The sequence below is a fragment of the Topomyia yanbarensis genome, chromosome 3, assembly GCF_030247195.1.
Source record: "Topomyia yanbarensis strain Yona2022 chromosome 3, ASM3024719v1, whole genome shotgun sequence".
Lineage (NCBI taxonomy): Eukaryota > Metazoa > Arthropoda > Insecta > Diptera > Culicidae > Topomyia > Topomyia yanbarensis.
In genome coordinates, this window is record NC_080672.1 from 99,288,844 (window position 1) to 99,308,238 (window position 19,395).

General features: G+C 39.7%; 1 protein-coding gene across 2 annotated transcripts in view; it reads left to right on the forward strand.

Annotated features, from left to right (window-relative positions):
• The first annotated feature begins 251 nt into the window (after positions 1 to 251).
• LOC131687269 (E3 ubiquitin-protein ligase SH3RF1) overlaps positions 252 to 19,395 on the forward strand; it is a 50,877-nt gene continuing 31,733 nt past the window's right edge. Inside the window, exon 1 of one of the 2 annotated variants that reach the window (XM_058971341.1) lies at positions 252 to 1,136. In XM_058971341.1, coding sequence (XP_058827324.1) covers positions 1,023 to 1,136 — 114 coding nt within the window. In that variant the 5' untranslated portion in view covers positions 252 to 1,022. Of the gene's footprint in view, positions 1,137 to 16,527; positions 17,150 to 19,395 lie in introns of those variants that run through there. The other variant, XM_058971342.1, reaches the window with a different exon arrangement.

Here is a 19,395-nt window from a genome sequence, read left to right on the forward strand (position 1 = left end):
CGCTACATATTCAGTGAATTTCTCCTTTATCCCACCCTGGCTAACTGCCTGGTTTGTCGGGTTCTCGTTCAAATACAAACGACTGGTTCATGAATCAACTTCGAATGCACCAACGTCATACAGCCACACTACACTAGTACAACAGCAATTACAACGGGAGTGAATGTTGATAGACGGAGCTAGCTACCCGCCGTACATTTATCTTGAATCCGCAATCTTGACACGCACACCACCCAAGGCTTAACAGTTCTTCAGTGGGTTCAGTAGATAGTCAAGAATGCCTCCTCGGCCAGGCCAGATCGAACCTTTTTGCTGCTTTTTCTCGCACCGCGCTCGGAATCACTATATATGCACATACATTCATACCTTCGTTTCTTCTGAAATTCCATTAATGAAAATCTGCCTGTAATTATACAAATTTCTATCGATAATTATCCGTTGTTTCGTTAGATCGTACAATTCGGAAATGTTGATTGCGCTACGGCTAAAATCCGCTCGGCCATTGTGAGAACAGAGCCTGCTGGAACCAGTTCAACATCCGGGGGTCATCGGTGCACACGAATGCGAAGCTATCTTTTTGCTCTCCTGTGGAGGGGTTGTGAAGTGTAAAAAATTCAAAAAATTGGAAAGGAGACGGGAGTTTACTGCTAAGTAAGGAATTGCATCCCAGCGAAAGGGTGACCGCAAGGAGATACGACTACTGCCCATCCAATGCGAGCCCTAGAGGTTTAAGTAAATTAGTGTATTTTTCTGCGATGGCCAAGATAATGGCAGTGAAAAGGAAATAAAAGAAGCCAGAATCTGGTGCTACAGGTTTCGGAGGTGTGTAATTGGCGAGCAAGTGCTTTTTATGAAAATGCGATGAAGGGAAATCATAAAAGTGTTGAAATCTTGGAATGTTGTGCAATATTTTGGGAAATATACAGAAATCGTGTAGTATATGTGCATATATAAGCTAGTGTTCTGCCAAGCAGAGGCGTTTCGTAGAAATCGGTGCAATAATTGCACGAGGATAGGATAAAATGGATGAAAGATTGCTGAACGATCTGCTGGAGTGCTCCGTGTGTTTGGAACGATTGGATACATCCTCCAAGGTGCTACCCTGTCAGCATACCTTCTGTCGGAAATGTCTGGAGGTAAGATGGGATCGTGATGATTACATCTCGATGTTTGAGTGGGGCTGGCGGAGGGAAGCCAAATCCCATAAGCGTGAAAATATGGTTTATGGGGATTGGCGAGGATGGGGAGGGGCGGCGAAATTCCTATCTCTTTGTACCATATCCAAATGCCTCATTCTCCATACCTCGCCGTACGCGCATGTGTTTACTTACTGCCGTGGCTCATTTTTGATGCTGGAATCTTGATGTATATACACGTATATACACGTTAACTTGACTCGATGGGCATCTCGGTTCAGTTCTTCCAGCCCTGGCGATAATGTTGGTGCTCAAGTGTTTGTCTTCACGTTTTTTATGCTGTTTTAGTTTCCCTCATTCGTTCACTGGGGGGCCTGAACTGGGATCTGCTTTCCATAATGTCGTTGGTCGCATTTGTTTTAACATAACCATACCCGATAGGATATTAAACGTTTTGTATGCATGATTTTTAAACAACTTGTTCATCACGCAGGGTTCTGTGAAGGATTTTATTTGTTGGTGCATTATTGCGGAACTAGATACAATTTTGTTGCATCTTATAATTAGGTCTTTTTCTATAAGGCGATGGAGCACATGTTCCAAAAGCCTTACGTCTAATTAATTTCAACGGTTTATTTTAGTTGCTTATGGAAAGATCATTCTGTTTGAAAAGTAATGAGAAAGAGAAGAATGGCATGTAGAAAAGAATGATCGAAAGGAAAATGAGAGAATTCCTTCTGGAATAACTGGAGATTTTTTTGCGATCAATACAATTAAAGTTGTGAAAGAGATCCTCTAAGGGGCCGTCCATATATCACGTGGGCAGTGAATGGGTGAGAAGGGGGTACGAAAAGTCCATGCTTGTCCATCGAGAGAGGGTGAAGGTATGAGAATTGTCCACGTGGAATTTTATCTTTTTTGAATGTAGAACAAATTTGCAGCCCATTTGCTTGCTTTTTTTCCATCCAAATTTTTCCCAATAGTGAGAAACACTTAAATCGCACATGCAACAGGTTTGTAACTGACAGCCCACTATTTTGCTCTCAGAAACATTTGATCCAATCTTCTGTAACTAATTTCGTAAATTCCAATTATTTTAATTTTTAGAAATTTGATAACTTGACACACGATGAATCCAAGAATTGATATGTTATTTTAATTTTACATTATTATGATGAATGCAAAACTGTATCTTTTACACTCAAAAATTTAAAAAACTTTGTTCAATAATGTGATGTTTTTACTAAAGGGGTTGGGAAGGGGAGGAGGGTTGCTTCTCTAATCTTCCGGCCATCACATCACATGATTTGATATTCTTAGGCTGTTTTCGATTTTAGAATCGAGTCGCTCTAGGTTCGCTCTAATGTTTACAGTTTCCATACAAAAATGACAGCTCCGAGCGAACCTAGAGCAACTCTGATCTAAAAACGAAATCAGCATTAGTATATATAACAAACATATAGATGTGACATAAGCAGAGCCATAGCGTGCGGTTGGTCAAGCTGGCCCCCGCCAAGGGTGCCAACCTTAAGGGGGGCGCTTCAATCTTGATCTGCTTCATAAAGTAAGTGAGGTTAGGCCATAAAAAAAAGTCAGAATAGGAGTATCATTCTTAGGTATAAACAAAATTACTCTTTGAAAGTCTAACTGAAACATAAAACCAATGCAGACAGCAAAAATGCACATAACTGAGAATCTACCAAAGTCGCCAGAAGAGTACGGTCCTGTTAAACAACGAACAAGGCAATGACTTCAAATTTCAACAAAAATAGCGAAAATTATTGCAAACTTTTTCGCTCGTTTTCTCAGTGTCATAGGAACAAGGGAAATGGAAATGTGGCCTCCTTTTTAAAGCTGTGGCAAAGATCGTAGAGTAAGCTAGATTAATTATCATCGACAAAATAATTCCATGTCGTACCGTGAAAATTGAAATCTCCTCGATGCAGGGAGGAGTTTCACAATACCATAAAGTTACCGGTTACCAACCTAGGTCCAACCAATCCTGTACTAAGTTGAATATCTGGTTAAAATATCACATGAGATTTTCGGTGTTCCTGGAAGCGCTGGATACTCTTTGTTTCGTCTCAATTGTCTAAGACGATGTGCTGTTTGCTTCGGATTTGTGACAGAGCTTCCTCTTGATGGTATATGACGGCCTCTTGGGAGAGAAAATAGACTTTTCTACGGCTCATGTACGTACACGCCACAGAACACAAATACTACATCACAAGCTGGTGGAAAATAATAAACAAAGACGGCAAAATTTAATGGGATTGTTTTCAACCAGAAAACTTCATTAGTGTTCGTGAGACCGGTCGCAAAGAACTCAATTGACGACCTCTCAAGAGAAAAAAAATAGCACTGCAAAGACCCCTTTTTTGCATGCATAACGCGCGGCCAACCGACCGATTATGCAGACGATCCTTGTCGAAGAAGATGCAAAGCAGTCTCGCCAAAGGTCACCCAACACTAGTTTGAAGAGACACACCATTTCGTATCGCCCGGTGCGATTGTCATTCAAAATCTCCACTCACTGGAGCAAGGGGTCTTTGAAACAGTCAATCCCGTCCTTCAGTAGATCCACGAATGCCAAATTCGAATCGATAACTACACCATCGATCTCCACTTTGTGAGCGGGTATGTAAACGCGTTAGTTCTTCATAAAAGTCTTGTCGCCAGTAACGTCATTTATTTGCTTTAGACAAAATATTACAATTCTGAGCTTATCTAAGCGAACTTTCGATATATATATATATATGGCACAGCTGAATATTTCTGTGTCTTGCGCAATATTAGAATACTTAGAGGACTCTCTTTAATCCGAAAGAAGATCGGACATGGTCGAACCCAGTTCAATGTGTTTGATTTTAAATGGAATCTCGGAGTCTTTGATGACGAATCTTATTCGACATCCATTAATTTGGGTCATTTCAAGAGAGTTCATTTATGCACGGGCCTAAAACCAGACGCAAAGTGCAAACTGTAGAATATGAAGGAAGAGACAGAAATCATGGGGGTATAATTTGAAAGTCAAGTTTGAATAAAGGAATAGTGTGTCTATCTTCACTCCTTCCCCAAGGTTGAGAGGTTTGACGGTATTGCAAAACCTCTGACAGACAATTGCTTTAAGATGGTTATTGCATTACGCCTCGATAGGGGTGCATCGAGAAGACCGAGAGGGCTTTTGCGCCTTTTTTATGTTCTATGTTCTTTCATACTCTGCACCTGCGCATACCAACGCTCAACCACTAGTCTGTGCGAGGTGACGTGGCCGACTGGCGGGTCGACGTGAATTGATTTTTGCTGTGTGCTGTGTTTGCAAACATTGTTTCACAATTTGATGGCGGTATTCGTGGACGGGGCGCACAGTGGGAGTCATTGTGTGTCCATTTATCGGTAGACTTCGTCATCGTGCATAGACTAGTTAAATTAATTTGATGATTAAATTAATTTAATAAATACATAAGTAGAAACCTATTAGTTGTCGTTTTGTAATAATCGTAGTGTTTCGTACTAGTGTACAACTCTCGCGTTGTTTTTTGAAAAGGGGCAATAAGCATACTGTCAGAATTCAATTGGAAAGGAAATTCTGGAAAAACCATTAATCGTCGATTATGAACCACAACAGCAGACGAAAAAGAAAACTTCCCTTTCATAAAATGTTAACATCCATCCTAGGCGAGCTACGGTTTGTCCGGAATTTTCTCTCAAAGTGAATTTTGGCAGCATGCTTATTGGCCATTTACAAAAAAACACGCGAGAATTGTTATGTACTAGTCGTATGTCTATTTGTGTTTGTCTGAGTATTTGTGATATTTGGGTCAGGGAATGGATGCGGAACTGGCGCATAATACTTCCGGTATTCAATTTGCGCATTTGGTTCTATTCATTCAGAAAGGTGGGATTGGATAAATTAGGGTATAATGAATTTACCGACGCACGTGAATCATCCATTCCCGGCCAGCACAGCATGATGAAAGAGTAACACAATGCAATTGTCGTTAATGGTAAATATACAACATTTGCTGCATTTAGATGTTACATGGCCAAGGCTCCGAAAATGGCTACCACAGGCGAATTTTTTTTTTTCAAACTTTGCGTTAACTACTTTTTTGTATGTATATAACCTCTAATATTTAACAAAATAAATTATGAGCCCAGATAAAAATTCCATGTCTGTCATTTATAAAAGTATGCTGATGCTTCTTGCATGACCTGAACATGACTAAAAGACTGTAAGCAGATAAGAGGTAAACAAAATCCATATTTTCAACTTTTTGCTTGGAACCACATTTTTTCATCGCAGGCTAATTTAAATTTTATGATATTGCTTGAAAATTTGAAGTAAATATGAATTAATATTTATTTTTAATTGTTAAGTAATGGAAACCAAATAACTTGTAACGTGACAGATCAAAAATTGGAAAAAGTTTTGTGGACCACACCGACAGCTTACATACAATGTCTAACCTACATTTTTTCTTACTACTTTGAGTCTACTTTTTGAAACTGTATTGTAAAAAACCTTAAAGTTTTATTCATTTTTGAGAAAACACAGTTGATCTCATGTAACGTGACAGATGTTTTCTGCTATAATCAAGTATTGTATCAAGTTTGATTCAATTACGTCAAAAATGGTGACCATCTTCGATTCTGATGAAACTTTTTACGTTTCATCTATATGGGAAACTAAGTATTTTGAATTGCTGAACAAACAATTTTTATTCAAGAGTAATATTTAAAAAGGTCGTATGCGATCTTGAATGCACTGCTTTCAAAATATATTCTTCGAGAATCGCCATTTGTACAGACAAACTATATGATAACGAATTTTAGGGAATTACTTCTTCTGTGTGAATATTTGTTGTTAAAATGTTTCAAAAAGAAAAGACAAAAAAGTTGAGAAAGTATAAGGCCATTGCAAATCTTTTTTAAAAATTATGTCACCCCCCCCCTTCAAAATCGCTGAAAAAAATCAGGGGGCAAATAATTTTTTTATAATAATCAAAATTCAAAAAATTGTCACGTTTTATAGAGCAACAATAGCTGCCATAGAGTTTTGCTTTTCGTAACTGAAAACTATTATGGTAGTTTTAGAAATTACCATCCCATGATAATTTTTATTTTGACCATTCTCGGGTAAATGTGAATTTTAAATGAGATCATCGATCCAGTCCAACATCAAATGAAACGTTTGCTGGTCGCGGAAGGAAGGACCCATCTGTGTATTATCAAACGAAAATCTCATGGCAAGGCTAATACAGACCGACTTCTGAATCGATTTCATTTTAAACGCAACAGTCGATAGAGACATAATCGATCGTTGCATTCGAAAATAATTTCGATAAGGAAACAATCTGAATTCAAATCAGACTCCTGGCGATTTATATGTGGTTCAATATTCAGTATACATGAGCTTTACCGAAAAGTTTTTGACAATTAAAGATTTCATATGGGATCGTAGTGTTCATACCGTATTTCCGCAGCCATATGTGCGATTCTTATGAACTTGATCAGATCAAAATCTGCTACCAAACCTTCCATTTAAGGCTAAGCTTGAAAATCGAATAAGTCGTTTTCCAAGAAGCCGAAGAGACATTAATTCTGAAATATTCCAAGAACCAGAAACGTGCGAAATTTTCGAGATAGACGCTGGAATCAAAAGAACTTTGTCTGGCCATCAGCGATCAAGAATGCTCTAGCAAAGCTAAATATAGATCTTACAAATAATGGTATCATCGGCACTTACCGCAGGGGGAACCGGCAATCCATTATCGATGTCAATTTTTGTAGCCTTGGAGTAACCGGAAAGATGGACTGAAAAGTGTGCGAGGATATATCCACAGCGACCACCAAGCGATCTGGTACAGCATTGATAACAGGACTATGAACCAAACATGAATTTGAATATGTGGGAGATATATAAACGAGTGAAGATGGAAAACAGCGATTTTTCACAGGAACGTGTCCGTCGAAGAACTTGAATTTGAAGGTATCCTCTTCAACCTAAATGCGAACGAGTTCACGGCACTACTAACAAGGGCGTGTAATGCGACCATACCAAGGGATGGGAAACCGAGAAACGGTCGCCGGGTGCAATACGACGATTATCGATCTACGTATAAGTTGCCTCCGAGCTTGGAGAAGAAGTCGGAGATCACTTCGGTTTCTCATCTCGCTCAGTTCAGAAGCTAGAAATCGCTCCGCTGCAATAGCAGGGCAAATAATCAAATTTACCCGCGCGACGCTTGGTCTATTTGCAAAGAAAAAATTGATTCCTTCTGCCTAGTGTGTGAAACGTGAACAAACAATGAGTGACGATGCAAAGCAAAAGTATATCACGATGCGGGCAAACTGTGTTGCTGTTGACTACACGAAATATCCGGTAATACCATCAATTCATGAAGGGGAGCAAATGTTGAAGGTGAACTTGAAGTTCAACGTAGCTTGCGGTACTTTATGCGGTGCAATTTCACCATTTACGTCATGCGGTACTGAATATGTTAAAAAACATTAGTCAAGCAGAATCATTCGCTTCCCAGAACAACATGAAACACGTCATCGAATGTAATGACATTTTATACAGTATCCCAACGTATATAGATGTTGACAGTATTGAAATAAAGATACATGACCTGGTACCACGTACTAGTTCCTTCGCTATCAAACAAATCCTGTCAAAATACGGAGAGGTGAATAGTGTTAAGGAAGATACTTGGAGGAACTTCTTCCCAAGACTCCGCAACGGCGTTCGTGTGGTGAGAATGCGTCCGACAAAACCTATTCCCTCTCACTTGATTTTCACATGCAAATTACCTCATGGTGTTGAATATTCTCAACGAACACTAGTCACAAACCTGTCATTATTGTGATCATCCGCTACACCACGGGAAACCTTGCGCAGAGACTGCTAAAGAAATTCCACCTGATACGACCAAAGCCGGTATACAATCATCGTATGTTAAACCACAACCAGTTGGTAAACCAACGACTGCAGACCGGGCATTCACAAGCACCAGCTTAACAACGATCGGCCCCAGTACCACTAAACCAACTGCCATTACCAACATCGAAGTAACAACGAGTACAGCAAATGTTTCTAAACCAACAACCAACACCACCAATAAGGAATCTAATACCGATGAAGAAGGATTTACAATAGCGACCCGTAAGCACAAACAACAAATAAGAACACCCGACGATGAGCAAGATGAATGCAGTACCGATGATGACATGGACGTAAACGAAAACGCGAGAGACGACGGACCAAATGACCCCCAAGGTGCGCTCCACGGCTCAGTTGTGCTAACGCATTGAGCCGTGTCAAATATATTTAAAATTAAAACAGATGTCAGAAAGCTCAAGGGAAGCGAGCTGCAAGAACCGCTCTCAACAAAGCAGTCAAGCTGTACAAGAAAGCCTTGCCACAAAGCCAACGCGAATTTCCTTAGGAGAGACCTACAAAGTTGGCATAACAAAGATAAAAGGCTCAGCTGCACCACCTGAAAGGTGCCCGGAAAAGATGGAGGTCACCATCGAAAGGTTTTCCCCACAACATGAATCTATTTTCGCCGTACAGTGAGGAGGTTGATCACAAAGATGAAGATCGATTTACCAACAAACAGCTTATCGAGATGGCGAAAGCCATAAAAGTGAAGTGATACATGAGAGACCGGATATATTCAAAACGATCCGATAATTGGAAGCGACAAAAGCTGATGTTGCTTCCGATGCCGGGACAACATGGAGATCTTTCAGCGTAGTCAATATATCCCTTGGTAATGTTAGAGAAAAGGAGTAATCCTGAACAAGCTAACGAAGTACGCGGACCGTGAGAACGGCATCTCATGTAATTCGGCTTCCTTATAGGCAGGTCTACAGTGAAATCCATCCAAACGGTTGTGGGAGCTTTGGAGACAGCAGAGATAAGGATATCGTTTTTGCGTGGTGGTTCCCTTAGATGTGAAGAATGCTTCAATAGTACTGGCTGGGAAGCAATCGCCCATTCGCTGTACAGCATGAGTAACTCTGCAGGATATTATAGAGCTACTTTCAGTACCGAACATTACGAGACAGACAAGGGAGAATCACAACTACAACTGACGTTCCTCGACTCGACGCTGTGGAACGCAGTGTACGATGGAGTATTGAAGCTGAACCTTCCCAGAGATATAACGATTTTCGGCTTCACGGATGATGTGGTGTTCCAAGTAATCGGACAATCGCTAGAAGAGGAGACACTCGACACGGAGACGATTGCCCATCATAAAACAGAGTTGGTGATGACTAGCAGCCGAAAGACAGCGCGGTGGGAAAATATATCATCGATTTGAACTTTTAAAGTTACGATGTATATGTTAAGGGGAAGGCTGTGAGAGCAACCACAGCTTTGCTTGAGGCGCCAGTGTACTGGGCATTACGAACCAGCTGGAATCGCCGGACCGAAGCATGTGAGCAGACTAGTTTCACCGTCAGGGACAAGATCGAGTAGGTCGAGTGAAGCACCAGCGGTGGGTCCTCGAGTTTTCAACGAACCGGAGTCAGCGAACCAGAAGCTACGCTCCATCCGGTATCGCCGAACCGTCCTCTCCAAGTACTGGTTGGCCCTTTGAGCAGGATTTATGGACTATGCGAGAAGATTGCGACAAAACTGGGAGCTAATTGACTCACGCAACAGGCATCGGTATCGGGAGAACTTCCGACGAGGAATTGAGATGGCTCGCGAAAACAGGAACTAAATACTTCACAGAAACGGGAGCCAAACGGCTAACGGAAGTTCACCACTGCGATTAGCCGGAAATGTGTTCGGAGCTAAACCGCTCTAATGTATCATTTTGTCTTAAGACTGAATCAGCCTCCCCACTATATAACACTTCAATGCAGTCTCGTGGAACAAAAGGAAGGAAGAGAAGTAAGGACTATTAGTAGCGGTTACGCACAAAAGTGAATCCCATCTAGAGCCAATGCACTTTTGAAGCTATTTAACCATACTATAAAACATACAGACATTTTCAGATATCGACGAACTGAATCTAGTGGTATATGACACTCGACACTCCGGGTGTAGCTTAAAAAGTCGAATTTCAGAGTGATTGCACAGTCTTCCTTATATGAAAAAGGCAAAAAATGAACTGATGATTGCTATACATTTCATAAATCCGTACGACTATCAAATGAATTTATCTGATTTGGCTACCTACTGCGCAACAAGATGGAGAAAAATGCAAAGATTTCGAAGATGTACACGGAACCGAGCCGAATTACTATCATGTACCAAACAAACAAATCTACAAGTCTTCAATCACAAGCGATAAACCAAAGCTGATGTTTCCACTAGAGTTTGAAAAAGTATAGTATGCACAGGATGTACGTTCGCCAGGCTACTGTATACGAAATACGCAATAGAAAAAAATATCAGAGAAAACCATATCTGAGATGAATAATTCCATTGACGCACACTTTACCTTTGGATTCATTCCAGAATGTTTTCCAAAAGTCCATAAGTGAAATGTTGCAATCCTGTTTCTGTACATTGTTATCAAGCAGGGTCATCTTTGACCGATTTTCATGCCTTGTGTGTAAAGACCGGTCCATGTGCCGCCACGACGGAACGAAAACTATTCAAACAACCAAAAGTTAATACCTTAAGGTACTCTTAAATGTTTACATTAAGTTCTTAGAGAACTTTCAAGCTTTTATTGGGAATTTAAAAATTGCACTATTGGGAAAATTATTTAAAACGAAAACTTTAGCATTCCTTTCCTATGTGAACTTTTGATTGATTCAGTAATGTTTGCTTGAATTTTTCTAGTAAAACAAATAGCTCAACCCCGCTATACGAAATCACCCTGCGGAAACGTCCACGAGAACAATCGAAAGAAAATGCAAAAAGATAAAAAAAATTGTGTTTATTAAAATAAATATTTATTTTTTGTTTGCCCCCCCCCTTCAGAAAAAAATTTGCACTTGGACATAATTTTTAAAAAAGATTTGTAATGGCCTAATTACAAAAAAACAATGTTTTTTTTGTTAACGCAAGCCTAAAAATAGAAGAAACAGTAATTGCATTATTCAGAAGTTATTAGTAAGAAAGCATTTTTCACAACGACTTTAGGTATGCTTCTAAATTTCCTAATATTTTCCAGTCATAAATATAATTTTTTTATACAATATTAATACAAAATATCATTTCGAAGCAAATTTCTCTTAAGAAAAATTTTGCGAAATATTCTATTTTTTTTAATATCCATAGTGAAACTACGCCCTTTTAATAAGTTATTGACAAATGCCAAACTCTTAAAAAACATAACGCATTTAAAATTTAATAAAACAAAAAGATTTAAAATATAATTGCATTGTGGAGAAAAAACCAATAATTGATTTTATAATAAAAATATTAAACATATTTCAAAAATCTTTTAATTTTTAATTATTAATTTATTTTTTTCTGTAAATAATTTAGTTATAGAATGTATTTCAAAATGTTTTTGCAATTCAAAATATTCAAGAAAAATTGTCCTTTAAAATGCAGATGTTTTTAAGTAATTTTAAATTTTCTTTCGACATAATGTGTTATTTCGTGAAACTACGACGTTTTCATAAATTATTCACGTTTGTTAATCAAAACCAACATATTCTTCAAAATAAACATAATATGTCCCGTTAATACTCAGTTCCCCAATCAAGGCTGATCTGTGTATGACAGTCTCGATATACTTGCTTCAATAAAAATACCGAATTGTAACGTGACAGATTCTGGTTGTAACGTGACAGATCATTCAGAATACTCCATAAAATCGAAAAAAAGTGTTTCTTCAGGAAAACTATATTTTAAAGTCTTCTCTGTTTTCCAAGCTTCAACTTAAGACTGTGTTCATGCAAATTTGGGGGCCAACGGAACAGACTTTTTCAATTTAGTCGGGCAACCTTCAAACTCACAGCGACAATTGTGTAACGTGACGGACGTATCAAAATTACAACAAAGCGAAAACCGTTTAAGATAGAAAATAACTTTCTGTAGAAAAAGTGTGTGGCTTAGTGACCATAATAATGTGCAATTGCGATAGAATCTGATTTTATTGTTTTTGCAGACTTATCTTATGAAATATACATAAACTTGTTACGTGATAGACAGAAGCCTTGACCACATGTGTTTTTATATTCTACTTTATTAGTCTGTTTCTTTTGTACATCTATTAGTTTGCTTTTCCATACACCTCTAATCAAGCTCTTTGTATCTTTTCTTCTTTATTCTGCATGTTATGATTCCTTTTATTAGTATATACCTACTATACGCTATTTATACTCATATAGGTACAAACGCTCGTGGCCTTCGCGATAACATAAATCTGGTTACAAACACGACCATGCAATTGTAATAATCCACTCATACTTACGCCCGCGATTTCGCCAACATGAAAACACGCCGGTAGTTAAGTAAACGTAGCACCTTTAAACTTACAAATGCGGTCTCAAACATTAACCCCCTACTCGCACGATCAGGAAACAGTCACGTCCGCAAGTCTTCCCTCGGCCCTAGCGGTCTGGACTAATGCCTTCAGTTTAACCAATAAAAACGTGACGCTCATATTCACTAAACAACACGTTCCATGGTGACATGACCTGGAACTCTAGCGATATGGGGAAACGGACTCTCTTCTAACATCTGTACCATACACTAAAAGTTAAGCATCAGATTCACGGTCCGCGCGCGATCATTCAGGAATACACGCTACATCATTATAAAATCGAAATTATACACGAGAAGTCACAAACACGTGACAAACACGTTAATATACAAATGCTTGAGCCCTTCGCGACCATCCCCGGCACCTACACCCGCGATCTGGTCAACATGATAACATCCCGGTGATAAAATGAATGTCTCAGCTCCTATAAATTTTCAAACGCGGTCTCAAGCGTGAACCTAAAAATTCCCGCACTCGCACGATCATGAATCATGACCGGGGATTCTAGTGATACGGGGTAACTTACTTCCTGTCAGAATGTGAAATGTACACCGAAAACTATCAGAATGAAGGTCCGCGTGACCATCCAAGAACGCACGCGTATATAGGAACGGATAAACGGTTACAAAATCCAGTTTTGTACACGCGAAGTCACATGCACGCGAGCACTCGTGACAAACACGTTAACGTACAAACGCTTAAGCCCTTCGCGATTAACAACGCACACCTACGTTCGCGATCGCGCAAACTTAATAACACCGCGGTAATAAGGAGAACGTTTTAGCACTCACGAAGTTTCAAACGCTGTCTCAAACACGAACCTACAAACGTCCGTTTTCGCGCGCTCATAAATCGGTCACGTCCGGAAACCATTACTCTCTGTACTAATAACTTAGGTCCATACATTCAGTAGTACCAAAAAAATAATAAAGCACATATCCACTAGACAACACGTTCCATGGCGACATCACTGGGCATTCTAGTGATAACGGTCCGCGCGCGATTATCCAAGAACACACGCGAATATGCGAAAGGCACACGGTTATAAAATAGAATTCATACACGCGAAGTTACATACACGTTAGCACACGCGACATACAAACGCATACGCGTTCAAACACGTGAACGTACAAATGCTCGAGCTCTTCGCGATGATACACGCGATCGCGAGTCCCTACGCCCGCACATACCTAAACCGTACAACGAATATCACATTCAGAATCACGGCCCGTTACAATTGGCCTAATGCAGTGTTTTAGTGGGCGACATTGCCTGTCTCGTCTGCGAATTGTAGTATGTGATTCTGACGGGGAGCCCTTCCGAGAACCTAGCTCTACAGCTCCAGTAGGACAACTCTCGGAAAAAAAAGAAATTGAAAACATTTTTGAACAAATATTTAAAAGTGGCCAATTTCAGGTAAAATCAGCCAGTCTTTTTCACCATACATCAGTACATGGTTTGAAAATGTTTAACGTGAAAAATTTGTGTTGCGTTGAAAAATATGTAATGATTACTTCGAAAAGTGATCAATGTCACTCCGATTTACGGTACCCGTTTTAGCCTAATTCTTCCCGTAATACAAATGTGAAGTTATATCTTATTCAATATTTTAGAACGAGACAGATCAAAAGTAATTTTATGTTAAATAACATAGTATAACCAACGAAACGTGTGTACCTCTTTTACCCCAATTTCCAGTGTAAAGTTAAACCTGACTCATTTTTTAAAGAGGCTGAAGTCAGCTGATCAAAAGTAATAATTCTTATGTAAAAAACTTCCGGAAATCGATTGCAGGTAGTTAGAATAACCACACGAAAAGTGTTAACCCGTTTTAGCCAAACTCCAGTTTGAAGCTAAACCTGGCTCTGCTTCTCGGAAAGAGGCTGAATGCGGCAGAAGTAGCGTTTCTTATGTAAACAATCCCATGGAATCGATTGCAAAAAGTCAATTTGATCGCATGAATCATGTGAATCTGTTTTATCCTCATTCTTTCCATTACTCAAGGTACCACTTAAAATGGCTTTCGATCTTTGAAGCATTTGAGATTAAATGGGGAAGTTTGTTTCGTGAGGTATTTTCCATTAAACGAAATCAGTCTCCATCCGAGATATATAGTCATACTCAACTGCAAACTTCAGTTATGGGAAGATTGAGGGTAAAATGATTCACTGAAAATTAAGCATCAGATTCCTAGTCCGCACGATCATTCATGAACACACGGGAATATGCGAATCGACCCATGGTTATAAAATCGAATTTCTTCACGCGTATTACATACACGCTAGTAGACACAGGAGGCACATTGAATATTTTACGACGTCACAAATGAGCTGAGTGTTCATTTTTGACAGTTCACTTGTACTGTTTACATGGACTTAGAAAAATTCTTTACGATTTGCTGCGAGTGAATCTAGTCGTCCACAAGCTTTTCTAAGTCCATGTAAACAGTACAAGCGAACTGTCAAGAAAAGTGAGGTTAACTGTGTCAATAAAGAACCTAATTAACATACAAACACTTGAGCTTCGCCCACTACGCTCACGATCTTACAAACATGAAAACACCCGGTGATTGAGTTAACGTTTTAACACCTATAAACATATACACGCAGTTTCAAGCGCGGACCTACAAACATTTGTACTCGCGCGATCATGGTCACGTTCTTTATGTCTTTAGTTGTACCGATAAAAAATGACGCTCATAGTGATATGAGAAATCTCACTCTCGCCTAGCATTCAGCATATTAGCATACAAACGCTTAAGACCTTCGAGATCATCCACGCACACCAAAGCTCACGCTCTCGTAACATGGAAACACCAGTATGATTAAGTAAGTGTGTTTTAGCACTAGTAACCTTATAAACGAGATCTTGAGAGGGAACCTAAAAACGCCCATGCTCGCGATCACGTTCAAAAATCTCAACCTTCAAGTACTAGCAATCTAGGTCCATGCATTTAGTTGCACCAATCAAAAAAATTACGCTCATACCCACTAGACAACACGTTCCGCGGCGACATGACCGAAAACTCTAGTGATATGGGGAAATTTCCTTTCTTCTAACATCTAAACCATACACCAAATATTAAGTTTCAAATTCACTGTCCGCGAGTGATCATTCAAGAATGCACGCGAATTTGCGAATGACCACAGAGTTATAAAATCGAACTCATGTATGCGAAGTTACACACACGCTAGGACACACGAAAAACACTTTAAAATATTACCACTCGAGCCCTTAGCGATCATCCACGTACACCTACAAACGCCCGTGTTCGCGCGATAGTAAATCGGTTGCTTTCGGTAGTTCATACTCTCGGCCCTAGCAGCATAGGTCCATGTCTTCAGTTGAACCAATCAGAAATAATGACGCTTATATTCACTAGACAACACGTTCCATGGCGACATGATCGGGAACTCTAGTGATATGGAAGAACTTATTCTCTTCTAGCATTTAAGCCGTACACTGAAAATTAAATATCAGATTCACGGTCCATGCGATCTCCCAAGAACACATGCGACTATGCGACTCCCATGCCCACGCGACATGCAAACGCCTACGTGATCGAACACGTTGACTTACAAACGCCCGAGCCCTTCGCGATGATACACGCGAGCATCCACGCACAACTACGGCCAAGATTTCACAAACACAACGATTTTTCGATCGCTACAGCACTTATAATCTGACTAAGACTCGCTCTGAAGCTGGCATAAATAAACGCTCATCATTCCCACGTGATCGGAAAGTCCTTACGCCCGCACATCTGAATCGTACACTCACTATCACAACCAGAATCACCGCCTTCTGAGAAATTATGACTCAAATGTTACCTTGAAGAAAAAATACTTTAATTTTTGAAATTTTGACCTCCGTTGAACCACTGTACGTTTACACAACCGCTTCTAACATGTTGCGGTGGGTCCATGAGTTAGGAAGCTTTCCGTATGATTTTATGGTGCACATATCAACCTCAATCTGGACCCATTTAGTCTTGGCTGTGTTCGCTCATGCTGTGTCTGGTATGGAAATCGGTGGGGCCCATGCCTAACAACAATAAGAAGAAATTCGCAAAATGCAATGCAAATATTTTCGCGATGTGCTGTGCACGAGTTCGCCTTTGCTCCACACTTTGTATTGGAATGGAACAGAGACAACCATTAAGACCCGGTTTTTCGAAGCAATGGGGGCCCACACTGAGCTGAGCCGAGAGAGTTGGACTTGGCTGAAAGCGTACAGTAAACCGGTATGTCTGGTATACGTGATGCATGAGCTACTAAGCACACACTTTGATCACGTTGTTCCCCTGCGAAGGTCTTCCGAAGTGCTGCCTGATATGTTAGGGGCGGCAATATGTACCTACATATCGTTGCTTAGCGGGACCTGTGTAGACAAGGTAGACAGTTCCATTCCAGTGCCTGAGAGCTGCATATAGGACATGGTTTGATGCTAAACATGCGGTCGGAAAACAAAGTGCCGGATCCAATGAAGCATGGTACATAAATGTCGGTTTGATGTGGCCAGGATAAACATACAAAGAAGCGCCAGGTACGTTGAAAAGAAGGAAAACTGCTTCCCTTGGAGATTTACGATATGTATTGTATTGACCTACTCGAAACAGTTACTAGAACATTTTCAGCATAATATTTGTTTTTATGTACATGTCACTTTTTTAACGCATGAAGCATTTTTCATAAATATATGCAAGAAATCGATTTGTTAAAAATGTCTAGTTGTTTTTTACCACTCTGAAATAATATACGAGCGAATTATGGCACAAAAAAGTCGGCCAATGGAATAACTTTTCACTTTGCCTTAGTTCTATGATCTAAATCTGAAAAGCCGCCCTACTCGCCCGGTAGTAAGTTTACTAGTAGTTCGTTCGAACTAAGGTTTTGATAGGTTTTAAAATGTTATTTATGTTTTTGTTGAGTACAAAAGCAAAAACTCTTCTTTTGACTGGGCGTAATTAATGACCGTTCGCAATACTCATGCGAATCTAGATCACCTAATCAATCATGATGACCCACTCCCAGTCACAATTCGATTGCGTGAATGATACGACGCTCGACAACTAAAAAAGATATAATCTTCAGCATCATCAGTAACGCAACCTCTCCCCCACATGGTCGGATCGTTGCGAACCTACTCGCAGTAGAACAAGTGTGTATTAAATTAATTCATGCACCAAGCAACTAGCAACGCCGTTTATCATTTGATTGCCGTTGAAATTATATGGCGGTTAACTGATTTCTCAGTCCCACTCGTCAAGGGAAACGGAACGATAATAACAGATGAGTTTCATCATGTGCTGCCTGTCATCGACGCTTGTGGTCGTCTCGCGCATGGTTGAATACGGAATGGTTTATTTACTACCATCCATCATGGGTGTATGCTTCTCAAGTTGATTTGCACTTTGAACCACAGTTTTAAATGACGTTGTTTGTTATTAGTTTCACAATTTCTAGGTTTAAGGTAAACGAAGCTAAGTTTTTCTCACCTACAAATATCAAATTAAACAGTAACCGGGCCTACTTTATGCACACAAGCTCTGAACTTTAAAAACTTATTTGTGTAATAACTAAAGAGGGTACTACCACATCAAGTATCGTATATCCGGTGAACCGTTCGAGAAAATCGTGAATGTTTATATAACTTCTGAAAAGTATTATAAAATAAATGTTAATCTGTATGTGCCTACTTATAACAGAATTAATAAAGACCAGTTAAAGATTAAATAAACACTTTTGCAATTGGAAACAGCTCTATTGCGCTGTAAATTCTGATGATGACCGGAGACTACTCTTCCGTTTACACGTATCGGAAAGTTTCGTCGGTCATGTATCATACAATAGGTACCCTAGTTCCATATAGCCGATTGTAGAATGTTTTCTAGCATAGAAACTCGTTCGCATAAGTTCTGAATAGAAAAGGTAGGATATTGAATAGCAACCTCTTCTTTTGTATGTCCTCGGAATGTTCCAGAAACATGTGAAAATTAGCATCCCGAACTAGAGCTGTGTGATGTGCATTAGACAATACAAAATAGTGCTGCGATACCAACTGGAGGTGAGTCTTCACCGTTAAATATTTGGTTGAGCTCACATAGGGAGACCGACTATGCACCGCTAAACATTGGTATTTATTTTTTTTTGTTTATTTAATATGTCTATCTTTAAAACGTGTGCATTAGAAAGCTCGAGCGGAGTTTTCGCTACACTTTAGGGAATACAGTATCTTGAATGGAACGGACGAGATCCAAATGACGCGCACGCAGTATCGAGCATCGAGAGTAACAGGAAAAAGTCTTGTTCACTTTGCAGGATGAAACACTAAATGGGGTGAGCTTGGTTTCAATGTTTTGAAACTTGCGGGCTTTTTTTAAAAAAAAACCTTTTTACTATATTGACGTGATTAAAGGTTTATTTTGTAACAGATTTAAAACTAATGTAATTTATCAAAACTATAATTTAGATTTTTTCGACGCAAAAAAGAATTTTTTTTCGAGAGTTATCCTACTGGAGCTGTAGAGCTAGGTTCTCGGAAGGGCTCCCCTTCAGAATCACATAGTACAATTTGCAGACGAGACAGGCAATGTCGTCCACTAAAACACTGCATTAGGCCAATTGTAGCGGGCCGTGATTCTGAATGTGATATTCATTGTACGGTTCAGGTATGTGCGGACGTAGGGACTTGCGATCGCGTGTATCATCGCGAAGAGCTCGAGCATTTGTATGTTAACGTGTTCGATCGCGTGTGCGTTTGTATGTCGCGTGTGCTAACGTATATGTAAC